Below are 27,168 nucleotides of genomic sequence, written 5' to 3'. Positions count from 1 at the left end.
ACTTCTGAGATTTGAAGAAGGAGATTAGAAAGAAGAAGGATTTACAGCTGTAGATACTGCTATACCTCTAAGGAAGGAAGCCACAGAATTTATCACAGCACATTGCTAGACTTCCCAGACCTAACCCCACTCTGTATGAACCTTCCTATGCCACTGCGTTCCACAGGTAACAAACAGGCCTCCTCCATGGAACAGCCAGACAGCCCTTCAAATGGGCAAGTGTGCATCTCTTCTCCATCCCTTCCCAACATTAGGTAACATTTTATAAAAGCCTTTACAAAATGTATTTGCAGCTAAGGATTCTCAAATATATTTATGCTTTAACCGCTCACCATGACAGCCTTGTCGCACACGTTCAGCTGCGGCTCCCCTGGCACCATGGTCGCCTTGTGCTGCTGGACAATGACAGATATTCGCTCCACAGCCCTCTGGTATTCATCGCTGGCAAAACTAGAACATGAAAAAAAATACAGACGTTATTAGTAGGGCTTCATACATGGCATCATTACACTGTTCGTATCACTAAGCAGGGTCAGAAGACTTTTCCTGGGTCATAGTAAAGGAGTATGTAAACATGCAGTGGATACTAACTACCCACATGTTCCTAGGGGAGTGAAACATCTGGGCTGACAGAGTCCAGCTTGGCTGGGTCTGGAGGCTGTGGGTCTGAGATGCTCTCCTTAGGGCAGCAAGGATGGCAGGTGGCTTGCCTCCCCGAAGCAGCACATGGCTCCTGGCAGATCATCTCAGCATGTGGCTTCAACTTTCCAAACTGCCGGCCCCAAATGCATTGCTTCCTAGTTGGGCAGATATGCTGCAAGCTTGTGGTGATTCCCGAGGAGGATCTTGTTGGCAAAGGTGGCATGTACAAAGAAGGGTGCTTCTGGGGTTGTCCATAAGCTGTGCCTTAAACAATTATCAAGGGAGACTTGCTAGAACACAGGACAAACACCTTGCCAGACACATTAATACACAAAGAAGTTTACTGAGACAATCCTTCCAGTGTATCACACAAGAGGTCACCCAGCTCTCTGAGCATTCATCCTCCACTCTTTCAAGTGCTTTTCTGTAACACGTGCATCACATAGAAGTATTTATTGCAGGGAAAACAAAGGTAATATCAATATTTTGTTTTTCAAGAGTGTTCTCAAGCTAAGGGGTTCAAAGACAACCACCGGCTAGTAAAACTTCATAATCACCAAGATTAACTAATATTATGCAAACAGGAAGATGAAGAATAAGAATAGAAGTGACTTGTCCAAGACAAGAATATCTCCTTCATTTTGCAACATCCCAGGGTTCTGCCCCATCTACATTCTTCCATTGCAGCTTTTATTATTCCAAGCTGGGACCCATCTGTTATGCTCCAAGCCCTCATACAGGGTTATAAATTACCCAATATTTATCCACCCGATTACTCCAGTAGGTACTTGTTTAAGTGGTTCAGAGTGTACTTCACTAATACTTCAAGTATTTCTAAAATGGAGGATAACTACCCAATGATCTCATTTTGTCCATCACCTTAAGAGTCACTTAAAAAACAGAGAGCGGCAAATTACTTCTGAAGATAAAAGAAACAATGCAGCCTGGTCCTGACCTCGGGCTCCCTTTGCTTACAATCCAAGCTGGCCACCAGCCCCACGCTCCAGCTAATTTCCTTCTTTGAAAAACAATCACATTTTAAAGCCCAGCAATGTGCCAACAGTTTCCAGTAAACCCTATAAATATCACATCTCGGCAGCCATCCAGAGAGAAGCTGATTGTGGGGATGGGCCTGAGCTTTGCTGATAGAGAACCGGAAGGGAATTTGAAATGACAAGCTTGAGCAAACTAATCTGTTGCTCTCACACCCAGCTAGCTGTATCCTGGTGGAGAGGCTATCACCGAGACTGCCTGTGTGATCTGTACGGACCACCCTGACATTTAGACTGTTCTTGCGAAGCTCCCGAATTTGCTTGCTGCTCTCCCCACTCATCCCACCTTAGCTCTCACAGCAGCCAGCTGCTTCCTCCTGCACTGCCCCAAAGACCACTGAAAAATGAGGGACAGGCAGAAGTCTGGGAGCTGCCAAAGACCATCCATCTCCGCCTCACACCCTGCTGAGGACAGTCAAGGCAGCAATCACTTGGCTCAGCCAGTGTTGCATCCCGGTGGCACAATGGCCTTTCAGTTTGGTGAGATTTTATCTGGAAGCCCTCTGGTCGCATTTCAAGTTCACAGGATTGCCCGCCCAGCAGCATGCTTGAAAAAAATCAAACCCGATTTTTAAAAGAGGCAGAGAGGGTTTAAAGCTAACCTGTGTTGACACGCAGAGGACAGCGAACATGGGAGAGCCTGCACATGGAGAGAAAAGGCTGCGGAGACAAACACACCGAGGGAGTCTGCCCAAAACCGCAGGCGAGTACCAGGGATGCACACAGCATGTTGGACATCTGAGCTGGAGACTGGGTGAAACGGGGAGCCAGAAACATTTTAAAGCCTATGCAGTCTAGTGATGGAAACAGAGATGAAACACAGTTTAGGGAGACACGTGTATTTCAGTGGTTTTGATTTCTAAGGCACCTATTGTGCCATGATTTGAAAGCTCTTGCAAACCCGAGCTAATCACATCTTATTAAGATCCTCATATTAAGGATTAATATGAATTAATACATATTTTAATCAATTGTTAGAGTATAACAGATACTCTAGATATCAATTACTTAATGCTTCCTACTGCTGCTCTTGTAACTACGTAATGTGTTTATTTCTGTCACATACTTGTGTCACCTCTCCAGCATTTAAGAACTTCTTTTAGAAGTGGACCCATAAGATAATGTTGCTGCTAACTAATTAAGCTCCACGGCATCTTTGCAAATATTTAAGTGCTAAAGAGATAGCCCAATTTCATCCATCGAAATGGCTTTTCATACATAGGATTCCAAATTAGCTATAATCTGGACAGACCAGTAGAAAACACAGCTGTGCTCTGGATAAAAGATAAACAATATGTTGTCATGACTGCTGCTTTTTGCTCCAAATATGCCAGTCCTGTTGCAACGAGAAAAATCTTTTTGCTATAATCTTAACTACTGCATTTATCCACAGCATTGTTGCTCATTAGCAACCTAAGACACGTGAATGCCGCAGTATAACAAGTAGGCTCGAGTCATTTAAATCATCTTATTGCTTTAATTCCCATGTTCAGGACACTCCTGGCTTTTTCAGCTAGCTCAGCAGTGACAGAAAATCTTGGCCTAACCTCAGCTCCTGGTGTTTTTGAACTGCTCTCCCCTGCAGCTTCTACACTTTTAGATTATTTCAGCACTTAGCATAGGCTGAACGACTTCCCCAAAAGCATGATAGAAACAGCTTGGCACATATAAAAGACTCGCACTTCTCACATAAGTACAAAGCTGGCTAAAGCTGAAGAACACGTATAGATTATGCTCCAAGTCATACTGCTAACCTATAAACCTTGTCTCAGTAGGGCTTAACATGCTCTTAAGCTGGCTAAACCTGTTGACACTAGCTTAAAACATATCCGATTCCAGCTGTCTTCCTTGTGGTGAAGTACACGACAGCGACAGACCCCGAGTGCCGTAAGGTGTCATTCAATACTGGAAGATCATCACAGATCGTCTTCAGATGCCTCCATTGATCACATGAACAATCTTCCTCATCCTGACATGTACCAAGTCTCTGTGCATAGCAGGGGACAGCAATGCCTGCAGGATGGCACTGGTCCTGGGCCAGCATTCACGTGGTGCTGGCAGTGGGGCTTGGTTTTCCTGACTTGGCCCCATGCAGATCCCCATTCCTCACCCCGAGGAGCTCAGGTTTTGCTGAGACAAACCTGTTTAGCTTCACAACACGCACCAAGATCCACGATCCATGCAGTGATTTATAACGTATTTACTGACTGCATATAGGGGGTTAAAACTGCCTCCAGCCCTACGCAAGAAGTGCATTTTGAGACAAAATCTGCAGGAGAAGAGTGCCTTTAATCTGTATATAAGATGGAGATAATTACTTCGTGGTAATCAGTCTGAGCTGTTAACAGAGCTGGGAACTTCTCCTACATGGAGTTCCATCATTTCCATGAATGCGTATGCAGCGCTGGGCTGCCAGGGCAGGGCTTGCTACATTCTCTGTTCCAAAAAAAGATGATATTATCTATACAGATGTTTGGGCATTATTGTCTGCATGAGGATCCAGACCTCACTGCCTCCGGGGCATGCTGCATTTTGTATTCTAGTTCAACAATCCTGAGGAAGGAGAGCTGGGAATAGCACTGGAAGAATGAGAGGGTGAGCAGGTGGTGTTGTGAGGAGTTTGCTAAAAGAGATCCCCCAGTGTACACGAAATTATTCCACACTCAGAATGAGCGAACAGAGTGGACAAAGTCCAGGGTCATTACACTAATTGACACTTTACCTCCGGGAAGTCTCTGGAGATCCAATCAGGGCTGGATTATGAACACTGGGTCCCAGGCACAGGTGTGGCCTGTGCTTCCTTCATTTAGTGTAATTGTGCCTTGGCAATCTGTTCCCATCTCCTCCCTCCAAACAACTCCAGTGTAACCTGCTCTGCTATTAACCCCACCATGCCCTACGCTGAAATCCAGGTTCAGAAGAAGGAGGGTTTGTCTCACACGCTACTTTTGGTGGTAGAGCTTGGGTTTACTCTTCCAGTCTTTCACTTTCAGGTCTGCTAGCATCCTGAGCTGTAAGGGAGAGGGCGATTCTCCATCATCATAAATACACCCTCAAACAGATCAGAACTGGAGCACGTTAAAGAGCCTTTTCAGCATTTTTTGCAATCTGGATCTTGGTGTTTTATACCTTGTCCTGATGATTCATGTACGGGCACAGTGCAGTATGTCTATCCTGGGAGTGACAGGACCATGTTGTTATTGAAAGGAATGTAACAAAATGGGTATTATATAGTGCGCTTCACGGAAACCTGACAGTGGGCTCTTAATAGCAGCTTTCAGATTTATAGCATGTTTTACCAGATGCACACAAAGTTATGGGAAAAGCATAAAACATGGGTAATTATTTGCATATTTTACTTCCTTCCACTGGAATTATTTTCATTTAAAAACATTATTTTTAATTGTGAAATACACCCAGATTCAGGTAATTTGATTTTATCGGTTATCAGTGCTTTGAGGCTGCTCAGCCCTGTAGTATCCAAGTCTTGATCTTGTCTTATTATTCAGTCTTCCTCACTTCCTCTCTTCTATTACCAAGTTTACTTGCAATTTAAAGTCTGCAGAATGCATGAAGCAGACAACAGGTTTGGGGCTCTGCTGCTGAAACGTGGCAACTTGCAATTACTGGAGAGACTCACAGGGCCAAAGGAAAACCGACAAGGAATCAAAGCAAAGTCTGAAGCAATGCCCTAATCCACCTCTCTGGTCCAGCAGCATCTGCAGGACCCAGATGCAAATACCCCCAAGAGGTGTGCGGCATGTGGCCAGTCAGCCACACAAATACTTGGAGTGCTGATGATGCCTCCCACCTGCATGGATTCTCTAGTGGTATCCACAGCCTTCCTTGCAGCAAGAGGATGTGATCACACTGACCCTCCTATCTCATCATCTATTTTCATGGAAACTGGAACTCCTCAGCTTTGAGAATCCTGCTTTTCTGCTGGATTTCACTGTGAGCAACCACATTGCAGAGGGGATAAAGGCAGTGACTACGTAAAGCCTTAGTCTCTGCGTGGACAGGCAACAGACAATAACGACGATCCATCTGATCCTCCTGCCAGTTGCTTCCATGGTATTTTTGAATCATAATTTAAGCAGAATTTTCTTCAGGCTACTTTCTTGAGGCTGTAGCACTGCCTGGGCCTGTCTCTGAAGAACATGATATCCATTTCAAACTGCATTTTGCATTTCTGAAACTGGTTCATATGGCTTTTTCCTTCTAATATTCCTTTTTATAAAGCATCACTCTAGTTTAGACAGCTACTCATCAAAACACCTGTGGGCTGCTGGTCTGCCATGATTAAGCACGAGTTACAGGTTGATCAGATGGCATGCCACAATGCAGAGTGCTGATCCCGGACTGGGCAAAGAGCAGCTATCAGTTGAGACAAGTTTGCCTCCATTCTTTGTCCCCAGGCTACTGACTGTTCTCTGCAGACATATTTTTTTCTTCAGCCCTCTTCCTCCCAGGGCTGGCTATGTACTGGCTGTGACACCTGGCTTGCGTACTTCTGAAAACCTTGCTGCGTCCGGCCCCTGCATGGTTGATGCTCGACGTTTTTACTGGCATCACTCAGGCTCTTTATCCATAGCTCTTCATGGTTTCCACAGTTCTAGGAACACCTCAATGCCACCTCTTCTGTGGCAGCAGCTAATTTCTCCCTGCAATGCAGCTGGTACAATTTCCTCCTTTTTCAAGATGAGGAGTCAGCATCTCTCTTGGGCAAGATTCTGGCTTTTTGTTATACACATTTTTTTCCCCTGTTCTGCACCTTCTCTCTGTTCCCCATAGTGAGGTTTCTGCTCTGATCAGGAAGGTGAGACTGGCAACTTCTCCATCAGATCCTTTCCCCTTTAGCTTCCCTTCAGGAGCTTCTTCCCTTATTTTCTGGCTTCATAACCAGTGCAATTACCTCTCTGATGATTTCCTGGATTTTCCATCTGCTTGAAATAGGCACTTGTGAGCTCTCTTGTTAATTAATGTGTTCTAAAATAATTATGTTCATCAACCAAGCCTTATCGCTTCCATTTTTTCCATAATAGTAAAATCTATTGCCCTAAGTAAAACACAGGTATTTTGATGTTCAAAAGTTAGTAAACTCAGTTTTGAACAGAGGCTAATCACTCAAAGCAGAAGTCACTACTAATCTGGAGTATCAACAAGCTGTGAGCATGCTGTACATACTTGTTACTAAAGCTTTGCAGCTCTTGCTCAAACTGACAGAATTTCAGAGATTTCTGTTATAAATTATCTTTGCAGCTATGGAGTCTGACTCAAGACACTTTCTACTTCAGTCTGCATTAGGTATTTTGTTAACTGTATCTTAAGCTGTGCCAGCTTTTGCTATATATTATTGTGTTCTTCCTGACTGGCAATGAAATATTTTAGTAAGGGTGTGTATAAACAGTAATCTGTGACTTGGTTAATAAAACTGACAACTGGTTGTGAAGATGTTACTAACAGATAATTTTACTGAACTTGTCACATATGGTTTGAATGAAGAAACAAGTTCCCTGTGTGGTACTTGGTGGACACACAATATCCCAAACATAACACAATTCAGTAAAGGAAAAGACCCATCAGGTCTTTCAGTTCTGCATTCTGATAAATTTGGTAACAAGGGCACCCCACAGTTTGAGTGGTTTTGTACGAAGCAAAAACCCCTAGTAATTGCATCTAGGGAGGAAACAAAATACTGCTTAGACTTGGGGGAAATGCTTCTGCTTTGTGTGCTGCCTAACATGCAATCTTACTTTATTTTAAAGTTGAAAGCTACCGGCAGGGCTTGGGGTGGGGGGAGGCACGTAAAGAGACAGATCTTCTATCTCAGCCTACATAGATCTAGTCAACCGCTTGGATGACAAAAGATACAAAAGGTTCACTTCTCACTACACAAGGACCAGATAACAAGGTAACTCTTACTTATGTAACAGTGCAGTTACACTACCACTACACAACCAAAAGGAAAATTATTTACCAGTAACCACACTTCTTTGACATATATTACCCATATACACCCTGGTATTGCAGGTGTTCCTATTACAGTCACCAGTCACTCCAGATGCCAGTTTTGCTTGGTCAGTACCTGCAGGCGCATTCATGCCCTACCTCACCCTGCAGCCACATAAATGTTGAGCTTGTCCTATGGTGCCAAGCTTCTCTCAACGCTAGGAGCCCAAAGTCCTGCAGTCCTCAGGAGAGCCCTCCTCCTTCCAAGAGGGAGGGAGGTAAGAGGTTGGTAGTGAATGTATCTGATGCTAGCACTGAGCATGTCAGTCCTGAAGGTCAACTACAGGACAGGGATCTTGCTCCATCCACTCTGTTGATGTGATGTTGTAAATGTGCTGTCACCTGGGCAAGCTCAGGCAGTGTAAGAACCGTAACATGCATTTGGCACTGCTATGAATCCCAGCTAACAAAAAGCAAAGTCCATGGATTGGATTGCCAGGGGGAAGTTCCAGTCCAGACTGTAGAGAAACAAGAGTAATTATCTTCTGGGGAAACATCAGTAATTATCTTTCAAGGTGAAGAGGTAAACACAACTGTCCCCCCTGGCAGAAGCTGGGGTCCGTGCAGGAGGCAGTCCAGCCAAAATCAGAGGGGCAATAGCAGGAAGAATCAGTTACAACCCTGTTGGGAGGGTCTGTTCCTAGAGTCAGATGTGGGTAGGGATGTATGTGCAGCCTTACATGAAGGGAAACATAAGTGCAGGGTGCCATATGGCTCCGAACTGCCAGACGTGTCCTCAACATGATGACAGGACCTGCCTGTAATTGCCTGGCCAGTTTTTCCACTGCATGAAAAGTGCTCCAGTGGGAGATAAGCTTTTGCTGATAGTGTTTCCAGGCAGGCTCCAGGAAATCCAGTGAACTGTGTCAGGAAGAGGAAGGACTTGTCCTGCTTCACCATGAAACCCAGGGAACTGAAAACTTTACATGCCGTCTCTAGATCCTGAAGGACTTCCACCTTCAGTGATCCCTTTAGCAGCCAGTTCTCCAGCGAAGACTGAAAAGGCCAATCCCCACGTTATTAGATGAACTGAAATTGTAGCCTTGAAAAAGTCTCTAAGTGTGCACAGTGTCACAACCCAAAGACATTTCAGATGAGACTAGCTGAGCATAAGCACGCTGCAAGTCAAGAGTGTTGCTGCAGCTGACTGATTTGTCGGATGCCCTGGCTCGGAGATCCCCTACAATCCTAGAACAGTCCAAACACATAAGCAGTAAATCTCTCTGGAAGTGAGATGTGATGCCTGGCCTTCACGTGCAGCAATGAAACCTCTCACTGGTGGTTTTGCATGTGACCCCACTCCAAACTAATGAAAATCAAGAGATATAACAGATTATTAAAATAATTTTAGGAAGAAAAGTCTACACTAAAGTAAGGAATAAATGAAATCAAAATTGAGCAAAAGCTGGCAGAAAGAACAAGGCATCAGTGTGCTATGCTGCTGTTCCACAGCAGCAGGAAAACTAATAAAATCCAGTACAGGTTTAACAAAGCAAAATGGTAAAAGTAAATTACATAAAAGAGGGAAAGGTACCAATAAATCGGGGGTGCAATGCAGAATTTTCTAACTGCTTTGGCGACATAACAATGCACCAGAGCAGCCATGCTGGTGAAGGAGCTGTACGATACGTCCTGTTCCTCCAGGGCTGCAGGAGGGTGAACAGGGGAGCGTGGCTAACACAGACTGCAAACACACAAACCTAGGGCTGGAGCACAAGCGATATGAGCACACCCAGCGTGTACGGACAGACAGATGCACGCTTGGAGGAGAATGCTGGATTCCCTTCTGAGAAACATTAGTGTTGGGACTCCCAACAGGCTGTCTGCCAAGGGGGATAATTAAACCAAATAAAAATACACAACAGTAACAGCTCCACAAATGAGGATAATTAAATTACCACATTTGATATAGGAGACCCACTTCCCATGAGTTTTCCATTGTGACCAGAGAGGAGACAATAGCAACAGAACGTGCTGCAGAAAGGAAGATTCATTTACTAAAAAGAGGCTTTCTGTTAGAGTCTGCATATTAAACATCACAGCTTTCCATAATCATGTCATAATCTCACCATAAAATTCAATCAAAGCAACAGCTTGTGAATGTCCAGAAATCAATGGAACTGTATGAGAAACGATTGCAGATCTAACACTGGAATTTATTTCAATGCTCAGTCCATGGTGGTGGTAAAGAACACCTAAATAACAGGGAAGCAGGTGTCCTGCCAACACCTCTTAGGGAAGAGCCCCTTTCCCTCACATTCAGAGGAAACACAAAGAGTAGGCGAACTACAGTTCACTTCATGCTACCCATTTGTTTAATTTTTGGAAAAAAAAGAGGTCACTTCTATCCACTCATCTTCCTAAACCAAAACAGTTGTTAAACTGAACAGGGCACAGTCTTATCTGAAATCCCAACCCAGTAATGTAGTTTCACTGAGCTGAATTCAAAATATAAGAGCTGCAGATTTGCTTTATTTATTAGTGCTGAAATGCAATAGAAAGCAAGAGCTAACGTTCTGGGCTCCTGAAGAACTTTATACACTGCATAATGCACCTCTAGGGTGCTCATCTGTTAAGTGAGAGAAGTGAAAATATTTTTCCTCTTCTCCTCTCTCTAGTGAAAACACTTAGTGGACAGCACAGGCTCAATTCTTTTGAAAGCAATGGAGCGAGTGTATCCACTCAATTATTTAAAACAGTTGAGTAATTGCAGTCCTGTCAGCTCAGAAAACATCTCTCTGTTAAAGCTGCTGCACAAACCCATTTCTGTGCAGGCAGTCACAGCAGCACTATTTTTTTCTTTATTTATTTCCACATTCTCCAAGTTGGAGACACCGGTGAGGGATGAGGCTGCATGCCCCTGTTTACAGCTACAGTTTACATGCCCTGTTTACAGCTGCAGGGTAAAACTCAGTCAGTAGAAGGAAGGAGAGAGGGAGGTGGGGACACCTTGGGAGCTTTTTTTGGAGGTGGCAGGTTTATAAGTGGGCTGTGCTGGCTGATGACTACATAAATCCCTACAGAAATCTCTCAGGGCATGGTGTGTGCCAGAGATAAATATTACAATAGTAGGCTTATAGCAAAATGGATTCAGACAGCCAGGAGAGTCCAAGGATGGAACAGGATTGGGAAGAAAGTCCTCTTGCTAAAGAAGCTCTTCTCTGGAGAAGCTCCTTTAGCAGGTGCTAGGAGATAGGAAGGTTACCATGTTTGCCAACCACAGATTCCAATGCACAGAGGAAAAACATGGCAGTGTGCAAAGACCACTAGTAATTTCTTCCCTAGCCCCAAACACACAGAGAATCACAGCTCTGATGCACATGCTTGCCAGCACCACCACTTTATTCCACAGCTGCCCTGCACTCAGTCCTGTCCTGTCCAAAAGCATGCAATTTACAAACCTTTTTTTTGGGTTGTAGGATACAGAACAAGAACAGACTGACAAGTCAAGCCATGGACACGTGCACATCCATATAACCTGATCATTTGAAAACAAAGGGTTGTTCCTTTCCTTTTACTACTCTCACCAGTAATGGCTTTCTGGGACAGTTTTCAAGCAGATTGCAAGAAACCGTTATCAAGGCAAATTAATTATACAAAGCATATGCTGACAGTGCTGAGTTTCCACGTTTTCATTAACTGGCTCACCTTAATGGGTACTTCTCTCCAGGGTCCCTCCCCAGGTGGAAAAGAAGTGGCAGGGTAGTGTGCTCCTCCTGCGTATGTGTTGTCACTCCAGAGACATTCTGCCCGGGACAGAAATCAATGCCCTGCGGTGAAAAGGAGAAAGGTCATCAAGGGTGAAGCAGGGGAGGGAGCAAAATTTTAGCTGATGCCACTTTCTTCAGCACCTTGTTCCAACATACCCACAACACCCAGAACTATTTTAAACTGAGAGCCCACTTCAGTCTGCAAAATGGATTCTGATCTGATGGTGTAAAATAAGTTGACAGTGTTGGCATCACACTGACGTAAAAGCTGAAGCAGGCCTTACATTCTTGCCTTATAAAAAAGTAATCTCTATAAAATATTCATTAAAATGAAATGGCAAAACAAAAGACAAAGAGGTGAAACCACTTAATGATAAAAATTCTGCATGTGGAAAGTTATCTTCTCTTTGGTTTCTATGGCTGTGAAATACACAGAGAGCATCGGATCACTTGGCAGTTCTCATCAAAAAGCAACAGTCCCAGGGGGAAACATCCAGCCAAACCAAGGGGCATCACCCTGAGAGGCAATGGGCACCTGCTAGCCTCCCTGAAAACAGCTTGCCAGCACCTGACAGCAGACCTGAAGGATCTGTTTTGATGAAGAACAAAGCAAATCTGATTAATTTTAAAGAAATGGGTGCATTTGTTGATCCGATTCATAGCAAGCTGTTACTAAGGCACATCGGGGCTGAAAGAACCGTATTGTCTGGAGATGTTCCTGTCACTAACACTCAAGTCTACAGGGTTAGAAGCTGGGATAATCCCAGCAGTGGATACGCAGGGCACAAGTACTGGGACTCTTCCTTTGCTAGCAGCAATGGGTTAAAAGTACTTGCTGGCCACCGAGGGACAGAGCGAGCCACCTGCTCTAAAGTCCAGCGCAGCAAGCAATCTGCATCTGCCCTTGCATGCCTTGCCAGGCTGCATCTCGCGAAGCCCAGCCAGTTATTAGCCAGGTGTTGAGCTCCCTAACCACCTAGAGCCTGGCCTGCAGTCTTGAGGGCTAACAGAACCCATTTAAGCCCTAGGAATAGCAAAAAATGCAAAGCACTAATTTCACTGAATGGCAAATAAAGCAGGGGGCCCCATAGGCCAGCAAGGACTAGCACCAAATGAACTTGTTAAAGCTCAGGTTTACAATTCCAGCTAACATGCTGAGCTCCTTACAATACCTCAAAATGCCCCGAGACACGGACACAGACATGGAGAGAAGGTAAATGGGAATATTTCAATGGAGGTGGGAAAGCAGCTCTAGCATTTGCTTATAAAACAAACAAACTGAAAAGGCTCTCTACAGATGTTGGTAGGATTTGATTGGCAAACAATTTTCTAAAAATATCCTGTGTTTTTAATGGACAGCTGATCAGTGGAGCAGTTAATATTCTGCTTTTCAATAAAGCAAGAAGTTTAGAAGCCCATGAAATCCCATTTATCTGCACAGAGCTATAGATTCCTGAATCACTGACTGGAAAAATAAGAGAGTTGCTTGATAGGTTGTAGTGGCCTACTAATAATGGACTTTAAATGGATACAAAAATGATTGACCTTTCCACCTTGCAATGCCACAGGCCTCTGAAACACACAGTGAAAAACAGATTATTTTTTTTCCTCAAAAGGAACAGTTAATGAAAAGGTATCAAAGCCTACATAACATCCAAATTATAATTTGGATGCAAATCAAACAAGCAATTTAATTAAGAGCCTGCTAATTGGTACAATGCTCTTCAGCTGCAAATGCTTTAGTTTGAAAGAAGATTTTAGTCTCTTGGGTATTTGTTTATAGAATCCTCTGTTTACATTTTATCTTTTGTTTCCCATAAAGTCCTTGTAGCTGAGACTCCAGAACACAGCCCAGGCTACATCCCAAAGGCTCCCAGGAAAGGAAGTGCTGTGACAACTTGCCTGATGCCACTAGCCAAAAGCTACCTGTCTTTCTAATCTAAGCATTCAATACCCTTTTCAGAAGTAGTCTATTGGGGAAAAAATAAAATAAATTAAAAAATAAAATCAAGCATATCGTTTTATGATATTGATAAATAACACACTTAAAATATGGCTGAAACCACCCTTTACATTTCTAAGGCCTTTCTATATTCATAAATAAAACTATTATTATTTTTACATACTGTGTAACTGCCAATATTCAGCTCACAGAGAGAGTTTAAATTATTTTCTACCTGCTCATCAACAAATGAGCAAAAAATAAGACATAAAATTATATTCTTACACCCCTCATCAAGGCATTGTCCCGCATCAAAGTAATACGTTACAGATACAAGTATGAGCCTAGTCTTCTGTCCCTTTGACAGAAAAGAATATTTAATTTATCATCCATAGCTCTATGCCATTCTGTTTTGTAAGTCAAAGCATTTTCAGTTCTCAGGATGGGAAGAGAAAAACCAGCTATACCAGTGAACTGAAAGTCTGAGGTCCCCAAGTCTGGATTGCTTTGCTTTTCTGGAGCAAAACCAGTATAAAGTAAATCTGCTTGAGATTTAAGAAATATTTAAAGATGAGACAATCCACACTCTGGAGCATCTGGACAATGCCTGTGGTTGTTTGGGAAGCATGTCAATTTGGTCATGTGTGGTACTGGGAGCTGGGGCAGAGGGACATGCCAAAACTCCTTGTGTATGCCTTGGGTAGGAGAGGAACTGCCTTCCAGCTCTGCTACCCCAGCAGGCTGCGGAACAGGGCTGATGAGGAAGGGGACTGTCTTCTAGATTATCATTTTAAATCATGTCACCATTTAGGATCATTTCTTGCCCTTCATTAAACAAAACTTTTTTACTTTTTTCTTTCTTTTTTTTTTCTTTTTTTTTTTTTTTTTGTTGTTGGTTTGTTTTTTTTTTTTTGGTAAAAGCCTGAGCCGACAACGTGCCTTGTGGACCCAAGAACACTGCAGGCTTTAACAATAAATGCAAATGTGCCAGGTTCCCAGCAGCAGCAGAAGCCTCATCATTCCATAGGCTGCAGAGAAGCTCTCCCCATTTACACCAAGGGACCAGCTTCAGCTCTCTGGCATTGCCAACAAGATGGCAACTTCACCCAGAAATAAAGATATGTTATGTCTGAGAAGAGCAAAGAGGTAGCTATGCCTGCCCTATCCACCAGGATAATAAACCCCAAACCAACTACCACTTCATCTGCTGTTATTTCCTTCAAGCTAGTTATTTGTCAGACTGTTAATGACAGTATGCAGGGGATCAATAGCAAGTTAAAGCACATGCCTAATATTTTACTTTGCACACCATCCACTGTAATTTGCATGTTCACAGGTAACACTGATCAAACAAAGTAGAAAGATCACTCCTTGTGTTTAAGCAAATTCTTGGAGCTTTTTTCCTCAATTACAAAAGCATGAAAGCCAAACCAGAATATCCTATCTGGAGTGGCTCGATGCCTTCTAAGGGAGCCCATAAAAGAGCATCAGATGGCAACCAGAAATAGCTTAGCTCCTGCACCCGGTCTCTTACACAGGCGCAGTATTTTGTACCACTGTGCAGACGTGTTTGCTGCAGGACAAATTCCAGCAATTATTTAAAAAAAAAAAAACCAAACCCACATTTCCTGCAGATCAGGTAAACCTTTCAGCGAGCACGTCTTTCTGCCCTTCTCCCCAGCAATCATGTAACCTGGATTGTTTTTCCGTTCCTAAAATCTAGCAGCTATTGGTTGCACAGCTTATGCTTTAATTTCCAGAGCAAATGGACCACAGATGCTATGTCAATATAGACATGAGACAAATACAGCTGGTTGCCAGTTTGGGCTCTCCGCCAAGCGATGGAATCACCACTTGTGTTAACGTAAGCCCTCTGGCAATTCGTCACACTGGCGCTATCCCAGATCCCTCCGACTTGACAAGCGGCTGCAGATTTTGATAGTGGCGCAGCAAATCTGGGGTCTGTCTCCTGGTCATGTCTCCTCATTCCGCCACACAAAACCCAGAGCGGCAGAACTGTATTAATATTGGAAGGAGAAAAGAACAGCAGTTAATTAAAGCCAGGAATGTTGTTTCTCGCTGCTTGCCACAGCATGGGTAAGTGGTTGTTCTCACTCGCCTGGCAATTCCCAGCAAAAGCCTCCCAAACTGGATCTCTGAATGACCAGACACCTGAAAGTGTGACTGCCAAGCTTCAACCCTGTTGAACAAAAATTGCTTCTAATGTGTTAACTGTCTGGAAGAGACCCCAGAAGATGGGCAGATCAGCAAGGCTCCAGCGGCTCTCAAGCAGAAGCGATCAATGGCTAGCTCATATGCTCAGAAGACCACAATCAAATGTCATTATTTGTGAGGTTCTACTTGACTTCACATCCCCCTTGCAGAAAAGGCTTTATCGATCCCTTCACGTAGAGGAGAAGGGCAATCAGACAGACTGCAGCAGGAATAACCCCTTTGGCATTTTACATTAAAACAATAGGGTCTTCTGGCAGGCACCTACACCAATCATTTAAAGACACAGGAGCTCTCATGAAAAACCACTGAAGACTACTAACAAGATACTAAGCTGACAGCAGAAAGGTTGATGTTATCAGCCACTCTCCAACAAACTGAAGGGCGTTTTCCACATTTTTTTTCTTAATTATTTTTTTCCTTTCTTGCACCACTGCTCTTGGAGGGCACAAGAACTATTTTCTGCTGGATAGTCTCTGTGGCAGGCAGAAGGAAATTTCCTTTCTCCTGCCAGCTCATACTCCTGCCTCCTCTACATAGCATTAAATTAGGCAATTCCTGAAGGACTTGCTAACTACTCAGATAAATCCATAGAGAATACTCATTTTTTCCCCCTGCTTTCAGACCTCTCCTGAACAAGGAAGGTGAAATGTACCTCTCCCTTCAACCCAGTGGACAAAATAATTCATAACAATGCAGACTCGGCATGCGTATTTGAGGAATGGGACGCTGTGCACCTGGCATCATGGCTCCGGGCACCAGCAGCAGTAAAACAGAAACGCCAAGTTTGCATGATCTGTCATGCACTTTGCAATCCAGTTCAAATTTGGTAATGAACAAGCATGACTTACAGGTTAAAAGGATGGATGGTGAAAGCAACAAGAACAGCATTTTACAGGAGACTTCCAGTCCTGCGTGTTACACCATACAAGAGAGGGATCTCCCCAGCTTTATCCTTAGTTCTTACTTCCGCTCCAACACACAGCGCATGGCTATTTTTATCACTACTGATTTTTGCTGCAAGAAAAAAGCTGGTCAATGATGGCGGGAAAGCTTATGCACTGAGATCCACCAGTCCTAGAGCAACAGGGAGTCAGCCCTTGGGCTGGAGGAAGATCTCTCTCTCCCCACCAAACTATTTACAATTTTTCTACTATTTAAAAATATAAACACATTTTTCAAGCAATGTTTCCTTTCATTTATCTCTGTCCCACTTCTCATGTCTTGAATGTCAGAGATGTCAAACTATGTAAACATGAGCCACCTATATGAAAGGAGATGGAAGCCAGGTAAACAGACCCAAATAAGCATCCTATGCAACCTACAGGACAATGACCCACAGAGTGCTTACACTCACTTGCTTCTGTTGAGTGAGCTTTCCCTTTATGCTTTCAAGAGACTAACCATTCAAGAATGCAAGTTACCAGAGTAATCAAGTTAAGCCAGCAGAAAAGACAGCATCAAGGTATCCTCCAGCACTGAGCAAGATTACGAGACTTTATGACAGGAGTCAGGCTAGAAAAAAATTGCTTGAGGGTTAAAAAATAAACAAACAAAAAATAGGAAGAACAGAACAGCACACTTCATCTTTGTGAAAGATGACAAATTTTAATCCCAGGCCATAAGGCAGAGGATGCAGACCAGTAAGGGCATGTTAATGTCATGGGAGTCTAAGATGACTGTAAACCTGTGTACTGCTTGCATGGGATCGTTCCAGTGTAAATATTCCAAGTGCCATATGGAGAGAAGCATTTATATCCCTTTCTGCTTTGCTAGGCTTTGCTTTCCGTAAACTGCGTCTCTCTGGTACATTTTTATTTGTGTATACATATTTTATTACTTAACTAACTTATGCCACAATGAAACACATAGCTTTCCAGGTTAGAGGCCAAAATTGCACACATTCCTTCTAGTTAATCCTGAAAGACCTGGTAGTCCTAAACAGACCCAGGACATGCACCAATTTCATATTCTCCAATATCAACATGAAAACATGGTTCTGGCTGCTTTAATGCTATAATCTCATCTAAAAGTCAAACAAAAACTCACAGAGTGTGCATTAAAAACAGCGCAAGTTTTCTGTATCAATGATTTCCCACACTGTCAATTAAAGGAATTTTGAAAGTGAAAGAAGGTTTGGCTAAAACATGCCATGTATCTGTCAAAATAATGAGATACTCAACTACCCATAAAACAACCCTCTTAAAAATTTGCAGACAGCTGTTTTGACACATCTGGCCAACTTCAGATCTCTTTCAAATGGGTGACATGCCAACCAGATACACTTGTTTATTCCACGTCTGAGTTTGGACCTTCACACAGAGAGAGTATCATATTTGGAAGTTTACTAAGTCATCACACTGGATTCACAATATGGTAGGAACCCACGCTAAAGATCATACAATTAACAAGGCCTCATTAGCTGAAGTTCTACTGGGATAGCAAATCAAACTTACCGAACGGCAAACCTGCCAACAGTCAGAATTCCTAATGCCGCAGACGTGCTTGTATTTAAATACATTTTTCAAATTAAATTAGCAAACAAATTGGCCTTTTATATTCTGGCAGCGTAACTGTAGTCCAATATCAATACAGCTGGGAAAACCAGTCACTAAAAGAGGCAACTGTATTGTAAGGTGAGATTACAGGTCTCCTAAAACAGGACTCAGAACTGTAGAACCGTCCTGCATTCTGATTTGTTTCTATTTTTAAACTTGCAAGGTTTGTAATTAATGGCTTGAGGACATGAGGAGAATTGGAACAAATTTCAGTCTCAGCTTCCTCTGCATGTTGTTAATGGCTAGCCTGTCCACTAATGTGCTCCAATTTTACCCACATCAACCACATGTGATACAAGCTGCAGGAAAGCAAGTGAATTTTTAATAATCTCTCTGATGTACAGTATAATTGCTGACTTTTATCAGACAGTGGTTAAACAAAGACTTAGAAAGAAATAAATATTCCTTAATTGCACAACTGCCATTGCTCACAGTAGGAGAGCCTTTGAAATGAGTAACTGGTCCCCATTATCACAGCTACACACATACTCAGACATGTACAAATAAGTTTAGATCAACGCAGACGTTTATTTATTTCCCAGCTAGGTAGGTAACTGTGTGTATGTGCTTATATGACAATGGAGAGCAAATAACGTGTGACATTATCTTCCACACACGTGGGAAAAGCATGCCTCTAAGCCCATTCATGTACCCATACACACGTACATGCAAGCTCCCAGTGTGTCTCACACAGGGAAAATCCTCCACACCGCGCCTCATGTGATATATGGGTTTTGCTTGCATACTAACCTAGACAGATATGTTATCTCATTTTAGCTGCGTAGAATTAGCATTGAGACAGTGTGCAATGCATTTCTGGAGCCAACCTTCCTCCTCCTTCCTCTGTGTAAAACAGAAACTTTGATTCCTGGAGCATTACAGTCTTAAAAAGACAAATGCACATATTTACAGCCCTGAATGTAAATGACTCCCTTGGAGCTGACGTTTCGTTCTACCCCCAGGACATCCCAATGAAAGAAACCATGCACTTTTATATCGACAAATGTCATCAGCACTTATTTCTGCACCTGTGATGCCTTGAGGACCCACCATAAGTTAAAAAAAAAAAAAAAAAGACATAAAAAAAAATCATACAAACAATCCCTCCCCAATACCAGCCTGCTGTCAAAATTGCTGAGAGCTGTGCCATAATGCATTTAGTTCATGTCTAAAGGTATAATCAGCAAGGCACATGTGTGAACCTGCCATTCAAGAAATGCCCCAGAGTTTAGTACACAAGTCTGAGGCAAGAAAGATACAAAAGAAGAAAAATAATAGTGCTTAACATCCAATTGTGAGAAGATCAGCCAGGAAATTACAAAAGCTGTGCTTATTTGGCAAATAAAATGTAAAACATCTTATAGTGTGATATGGGCTCACAAAAATGCTGATAATAGATTAAATACATGTACTCTACTGTTTTCAACAACCGCTGTTCTTTCCACTGTGCCGTTCCTATGGCTTTCCTTTTCCCATTCAAGGGGAAAAAAAAGCCAAACCAACAAACCCATCCCTATTCCATTTAAGTAGTTCAGGGCACCAGGTCTTCTGTACTAGAAATTGTAAGACACGTGATCAATTCAGCATCGGACTCCAAACTTTGTAAGGGTACACATGAAAGCTCAGAATTCCACAGGGAAAGAAGCTGAATATTAAGGGGCATTAAGTTCTGATTAAAGGGAGCACCCCTCAGAACAACTTGGACTTTGCTCATTTTCCTTCACTTGTCTCCGATTTCAGTAGAGGGGTGACACCTCTTCACCAGCAGATCTGGTAGCTCTTAAGAGGCTGTGAATAATAGGCTGGTTTGCAAGTGCCCCGGTGACATTCCCCAAATTAAAACTTTGCTTTAAAGGGTTCTTTTTCCCTGGCAGAACCAAGGAGACCAGGGTGCAGGTCAGTGTCCTGTTACCTTGCTGTACTCCTCCCAGGAGTTGCTCCAGGTCCAGTAGTGAGCCTTGTAAAGCCCGATTCTCACCGCCATCATCTCGTTGCCACGATAATAGAATATGGGCCTGAGAAGGAGAGCAGAGCTGCATGAGAAACGCCAACACACTAGGCCCAGGCAGCCACCACCGCAGCAGCCTCGCTGATAAGGGAGACAAACACTTTAATGGTGTCTGACTTCCGATTCGGCTATCAGTCAGAAACAGGCTGCCTCCTAATAGTCTCTACTGCAACGTTTTCAATTAACATTTTTTAAAGTGTTCATCAAGTTGAGAGCTCACACAGCGCAAGAATGAAACATTATACAGCTTGGCTGCCAGTGATTGTTAATCCTTGAACTATCAGACCCTGTTATTTCCTATAGAGCATGCCGATTTAAACACCAAATGTCTCAGAAGTGGCGTGTGTGTGTGTGTGCGCGCACACAAGAGAAAGGGGGATCTGCAGACTCTGTGATGCTTAGTCTCCACTTTACGGCAGCACCAAGCTATGTACCGTTAGTGTCACATGGACAGGAGAGTCTGTCAGGGAGGACACCAGGTGCTGGTCTGTTCTGGATGACACCTGAGGAAAACTCTGTATGGAAAAACCTGGCAGCCAGACATGCTTTATTATCTCCTTTTTTTTTTTTGCAAAACCTCCCTTGGCACTATCTAAACATACCACTGAAAACTGCAATTTTTTCCCCCGAAGGTTTTCCTAATTAAAAATACAGTTGAGAAATGCACCTCGCTTAAAGCATTTGGTCTGCACCCACATGCACACAATACCCCTTCCTAGGGCATCATTCCTGGCAGTATCCCCCAATAACATGCTACTGTTGTTTGAGGGAAGAGTACAAAATTTTACTGAAACGGACTATCTGCAGGAGAGAAGTTTGATTTGTTGGTGGAGCTCATCACACAGGGCCATCAGACTTAGTCAGCTCTTCTTTCCAGTTGTTTCAGGCTGCTGACAGGACGAGATGGTGAATCTGTTTATCACTGTCAGTAGGGTACATACATCTTTGTCTTTCGTTCAGAGATGCCACTCAGCAAAAAATACTCACTCTAGTGATGCCACCTTGAAAAAACAATCCCTAAATGCAAGATAAGATTAAAATATCCATGTCTGAATGACAGGAGTGGCCTTAGATCTCTTCTATTTTAAAATTGCAGCCTCCCCTGCAGGTTCCTTACACAAAGGATGAGCTTTTCTCCTTTGTCACCAGGAACTGTCCGTGAACAAAGGGGAAATGCCACTGCCAGCAGAGCCCACTCCTGCATCCTTAAGGCACCTGAAATGCTGGTGAAATAAAGGCAGCTTGAGAGATCTGCCCAAGTACAGAACCTGATTTAAACCAGTACCATTAAACAAAAGCCCAAAGAAATATGCCACAAAGTATGCCAGTCTCCTCTTTCCTTGCTGTAAACACTCATTATTTGACAAGCTATTATGTGCCCCTTTGACTGAAGAAGTAGGGGTTAGGCTTTTGCTTTAAAAAAAAAAATCCATCTTTGAAAGAGGATTACAGTACATACTCTAAATTCTGCTATGACTGATTTCTTTTACCCCCATTCGCTTTTTTCCTTTTTAAGATTAAAAGAACACAACAACTTCATCTCCTGGAAAGTTTCTGGGGGACTGTGGAAACTGTGACCTGGTCGGGTTTAGGGGGGGAAAAAAAAAAAAAAAAGCCATGATGTGCCATGAGTGACTGCTATTGTTACACAAACAGCACCAGTTCCAAGGGGTTGGTGACTGCAATGAAGTTATCTTTTAAAACAACAAAGCAGCTTTACAAACTTTCAGAAGTATAGATGGGATAAACTGTTTGAGGAACCTGCAATGCCTCTCATCAGCCACTGGCTGAGCTCTCAGGTAATACTGTAAGCATGCTTTTTGCTTAACAGGCACAAATGCAATTTTACAGAATAAAAGCTCACATCCAACACAGAAAAGAACTCAAGTATGTTTTCCATACACACATTTCTTTGCTATCTCACAGACAAAGAATATGTTTGTATTCAGGTTTCCCAAGCTACCAAATTTCTCATCAAAATCACAACTACAAGACCTCTCTTGACCTCCAGCCCTTCCAATGAGAGCACCAAGGATATCTGCTGTCAGATCTTGGTGCCTGTACCCAACAGCTGACAGCACTCCATGCCCATAAAGATCCCAGGTCTTTAACCCAAATCTATTCTTGCAAAAGCATCCACAGAAACAGGACCTTGGGAGGAGATGAGCTTCCAGATCAGCTGCAGCAGTGCAGCTTTTACCTTCAACCTCTTGCGAGCAGGGGCTATAAGGACCCAGCATACTCTTGGATGTTTTTCCAGTAATAAATAATGTATTCTCCCCTACCCAGGCTACGTTTCTCAGGCTTTTATCTCCCCTATTGCCATATGTTGTTCCAGGGATCCCTGCTAACCCCCTGACATTTTCATCTGTCCCCAGACTCCACTGTATGGCAACATGCCACATGTCAGGAAATCTCACCTCTGCTTGCTCCACTGGAGAATGAGCACAAAGTGTAAATCTCTGGTGCTACCCTACCTCACTGAGCAGGAGTAAAGAGGCATCAATTCAGTTTATAAAATATTTCTGTAAATCTGATTTTTAAAATAAACCAAAATTTGGCATCACTTCAGTTAGTATGCAAGGGTCGGAGCTCTGGGCTCATAACTAACCTGTCAATTAGCTTGCCCTGCAAGATGGCAGGTAAAAGGTCAATGCCGTCAATCTGTCTGTCACCAGGAGGCTGCAATCCCGCCAGGGAGAGGCTGGTGGTGAACAAATCCATCACGTTGCCCAGCTGATGACTGACCTGAAAAATCAACAGAAACGCATTTGCAAAAAGACCTTCAGTAAAAGCCAAAATGAAACAGGCTGGTTCCACCAAGCAGAAGCATTGGTTCCTGAACCTCCCTCTCAGCTAAACGTCTTTTGAGAATATCTCCCTTTACAATGCTGTGGTCACCAGCAAACCTCCTATTAAAATAATAAAAGAAAGCAGATGATCCATATTTCTCCACTTCCAGTGAACATTTGCATTTTGATTCATTTTTTCATTTTCCTCTCTTCTCACTTCTCTGTATGTATCTGCTTTACAGGAGCATGTTTTTGCAGAGTTCAACTTAATTTTGCAAATTGCAAGTAATTTGTGGATTGAAAAAACAGCACTTAAACCCAGGGCGGGGGCGCTAAAAAGGGTCCTTGATTTCTAGCCTCTCCAGGTCATCTCTGGAATCCAGAATGCCCTGAGAGATTTCCCAGAAAGCACAGGGATAGATGGATAATAACAAAAAGAGCCCAATGACTTAATCTGCAAACCATTTCCAGAAATACAAGAACTGTAAAGTTGTGGTACTTTTAGTATATATTTTAATAAGGGAGAAAAACATCTGGTTTTGGCGCCAATGGAGATGTGCAAGCTTTTTTTTCCCCTCCCCCCCCTGCTTTTTTTCCCCTTTCCTTAATTGGAAGCCATACTTAATCTCTCTGGTCTTAATTATTTATATTTTAAAAACCTAAAAAGTCTGTTCTGACTGATTCTTTCTGCATCTTTGCTCCCACCCCGCTTGCAGTATGCTGCAGTTACCTGTTGCAGGATGTTTAATTAGCCAGTGACACATTAAATTAAAGCAGATACATTCAAATCAAGAGCAAGACTGTTTTGCACCAGGACACACAAGCACAAGATGCAACATAAAAGAGCCTTTTCAGCCATACCACTTGTTCGGAAACAAGAAGCCATCTGATACAAGCCCCCATCTGTAAGTACAGAAGCACTTTCTGACTGAAATCCAAGTCCTAGCAGCAGCCTTGTGAATGGCAGTGTGAACATTACAATGCTGGGACTACCAAAGACTTTTTAGCTCTGAATCCTCTTCCTACTCACAAACAGACTCCCAGCCTGAAAGCTGACACCCATTACTTAAATACGAAAACAAATGATAACATGATAAATGAATTTTTGTGAGATGCTGACTCTAGAAAAAAAAACTAAAGGGAAAAATGCTATTTTCGCTGGGACACTAAGCCTTTTATTAAGAGACTGGGCTGAAAAAAGTGAATACAAAGGAAGAATTAAGTTAAAAAAAGAAAGAAACTGGAGAAAGCAACATGCAGGGGAATAATTACAAGTTTAACGTTACAATATCACATTATTTGATTATAGTAATTTCAAAATTTAATGGCTTTCATTCATCAAAAGATGTTGGCAGGAACACATAAAGTTAAAGCTGCACGCAAGAATACCTCCGCAACTCTTAAGAAGAAAACAAAGTGCAAAACTCTAAGCACAAGAGGAAGCCTGACCATGGAAATCCTTGCCCAGGAAAGCAGTTGGATCAGTTGACCTAGATCAATAGGTCTTGCAGAAGGTCTCGGGCGTTTGAGGTTAAGCCTTATTCACAGGCATTGCTGCAGCAGGCAGCTTGAAAGAGGTCATGCTCAGCCTGTCCTTGTAGGCAGTGACAAACAGAGGTGAGTCCACAAATCCCTCACAAAAAGCAGATGTATACGTCAAGTTCCCTCCCTACATGGAGAAAAGAATGGGGATCTTCCAATACGCAGCTGTGGGGAGGGAAACAGAACTGAGCTCTCTGATGGTGTAACCCTGCTCCTTGGTCTCCCCGGGGCCATTCGGCAAAGGTGCACTGCTGGGGAGAACCAAAGCTGGCCACGTCGTCTGTGGGATTAGCTGCGGGACACTGCTGCGTGCTCCTTGGACCGGCCCCTTGCATAGGCTCTTCTCTGGTCTTGTTTGTGCACTCAGAAAGAACGGACACATTAAAAAACAGTGTACAAAACCCCAAACCACCAGCTCACTCCTTACAGAGCTGGACAGCTTCATGAGCCACTGGTGTTGGGAACGCTGCACTCCCTCAGTCAAAGGGGATTACAAGCACTCAGCATCTCAGCGAAGATGCTCAGCCCCTTGTAGGCTCATCGGCTGGCTAATTTACCCCGAGCATGCCTTTGGAGAGCTGCAGGGTCAGCAGAACACCATATGCAGAGCTTGGAGTCTAATAAAGAGGAGATCTGGCACACGTCTGCTCCCTGACAACTGCTACGTCAGGAGCAGGCAGGCAAACTGGTTTCTGACACTTTTTGTAATTAGACCTCTCACAATTTATAAGCCAAATCCAAAAGTCACTTTACTTGTTGTCACTGCATTCCCTCGCCTCAATCTTTTGATAACAGGCAGCAAGAGGCAATCGGTGACCTGAGACTTGTGCCTCTAATATCACCTAATTTATACATCGTGTTGTGACAATCCTGTGGGGCCACTATGGTCTTCTTGTACTGGCCCTTATTAACCATAACCAGATGTAGATGACTCTCTTTAATCATCCAATTACGTTTCTGGTCTCAGACAACATTTTTCCGTGAAGCAGAGAAAACTTCTTAAGGAAATTAAATGCCCATGCCACAGCCACTTGGATTTATCTGTGCTCTGCAGCACCACATTGAAGAAGGGGGGAGGGGGGAAAGGTTAATATTTATATAAAACTTTGAAGTATTTTCAGAGAAAAATAAAAAAATTACCATTTTCTCCTGTCAACAGTGCTCTTTCATTCTAGTTGCCTTTCTCATTTATTTATTTATTTTAAGAAAAGAAAAAGAAAAATCCAGAGAGGGCAACAGCCCAGAGAAAATAAATAATATATAAAAAAGAGCGAGATCAGATATTGCTCGTATCAGTGAGAAACAGCCGGTATTACGCACGTAAGAACGGATTTTTCCCCCCTCCTTCCCCCCCTTCTTTTTAATAAACTCTCAGTATACACATAACGTCTTTAAGAAAATGAAATCCTTTTGCTGTGGGCCACGTTGCTAGAAGAAATAGTCACCACTGCTGTTATCAGTGCTTTCAAGCTTTAACTCTGAATCAAAGGCGACAATTAATAAAGTCGCCCCCGCCAGGAATGGAAAGGAGGAAAGCTAAATATTTGAAACTGGGTGAACAAATGTCAGGGTGTTTTTAAATAAAATCCTTTTACAGTTATCACAGCAAGCAGACCTGATATCCCTGTCTAATTCAATTTCAATTTGCGCCCCATGGGAGATAGTGAAGAAAAGGTTGCAATGCTGTCTTTGGGTTGATATGTTCTTTTCTCCTTCAGGAAGCAGGCACGAGAGAGGAAGGGGAGGAGGGTGAGGGAAGAGAGAAGGAGGATTCAAATACCAACAGAATATGATTCTTTTTTTTTTTTTTCCAGCTGGATCCTTCCAGAAGGCAGATGTGATGTGGGGAATGTTGAAATGCTGATTTGTTGTGAATTCACCTGGAAAACGTAGCTGAGGAGGAAACTGCAGAAAGCCTGTTTGTGTGTGAATAAATATTCCTGAGGGGGGACCAGAATTAACTGAATGTTGATGCCAAGAGCAACACACACTCCCGAGGCATTCCTCTCCCCCAAAAAACTGCAAATCAGCCAACTGCACCAATTATCCTAACCTCTATCGATATCCTGCCAAGTGTTCACAATCCTGTCACCTAACTTCTTTTGTTTAAATAAAACGGTACTCCTTTATTTCAGCAAACAAATGTATTCTTTAATAAAAACAACCCCCCCCAACCCTATATAACAATAAGGTCATTAATAAACTGCCAGATCCCATCAGTGGAATAAGCCTTTCACTCAATAACTGGATTTCACTAGCCAGAGACACAAACTCTTTTTCTGGCTGCAGTTGTGCTGAAATGGTCACTGACTGTCTGTCCGCTCCTCAAAATGTCTGTGGCTGGAAAGGAACAACCACTGCTCCTGGAGCAACCCCAGTGTAGGAAGGAATTGACCCTTCAGCTTTGTGCTTGGCACTCCTGAGAAGCTTTTCACTTCCACCCTGGTTCAAGGCTCCCAAGCCTTTGTTTCCTTCAACACTTTCGAAAAGAGAGAGCAATGAGAAGTTTGAAGCAGTTTTCCCATGTTTTACAGCTACTTGGACTACACAGGAGTTAGGCTGACTGATTTAAAAACTCATAGTCAAGAAAATGTTGAAGCTACAGACTCTGTAAGATACAGAAAAGAAGCCAAAACTGTACTAGCAAACATGTGTGTCTGTCACTTCATGTCAGTGAA

At 43.0% G+C, this 27,168-nt stretch overlaps 1 protein-coding gene across 1 annotated transcript in view; it reads right to left on the bottom strand.

The window, feature by feature from the left end:
* The window catches only part of GALNS (galactosamine (N-acetyl)-6-sulfatase), a 48,915-nt gene that overhangs the window by 5,669 nt on the left and 16,078 nt on the right, over window positions 1-27,168 (bottom strand). The window contains exons 10-13 of the mRNA XM_040615441.1: window positions 22,768-22,904; window positions 20,061-20,163; window positions 11,355-11,476; window positions 333-450 (exon numbers count right to left, since the gene is read on the bottom strand). Of these exons, the coding sequence (XP_040471375.1) occupies window positions 333-450; window positions 11,355-11,476; window positions 20,061-20,163; window positions 22,768-22,904 (480 nt within the window). The remainder of the gene's footprint in view (window positions 1-332; window positions 451-11,354; window positions 11,477-20,060; window positions 20,164-22,767; window positions 22,905-27,168) is intronic.

Source organism: Falco naumanni, chromosome 15 (assembly GCF_017639655.2).
Source record: "Falco naumanni isolate bFalNau1 chromosome 15, bFalNau1.pat, whole genome shotgun sequence".
Classification (NCBI taxonomy): Eukaryota; Metazoa; Chordata; class Aves; order Falconiformes; family Falconidae; genus Falco; species Falco naumanni.
This window is presented reverse-complemented; position numbering and strand designations above follow the sequence as displayed.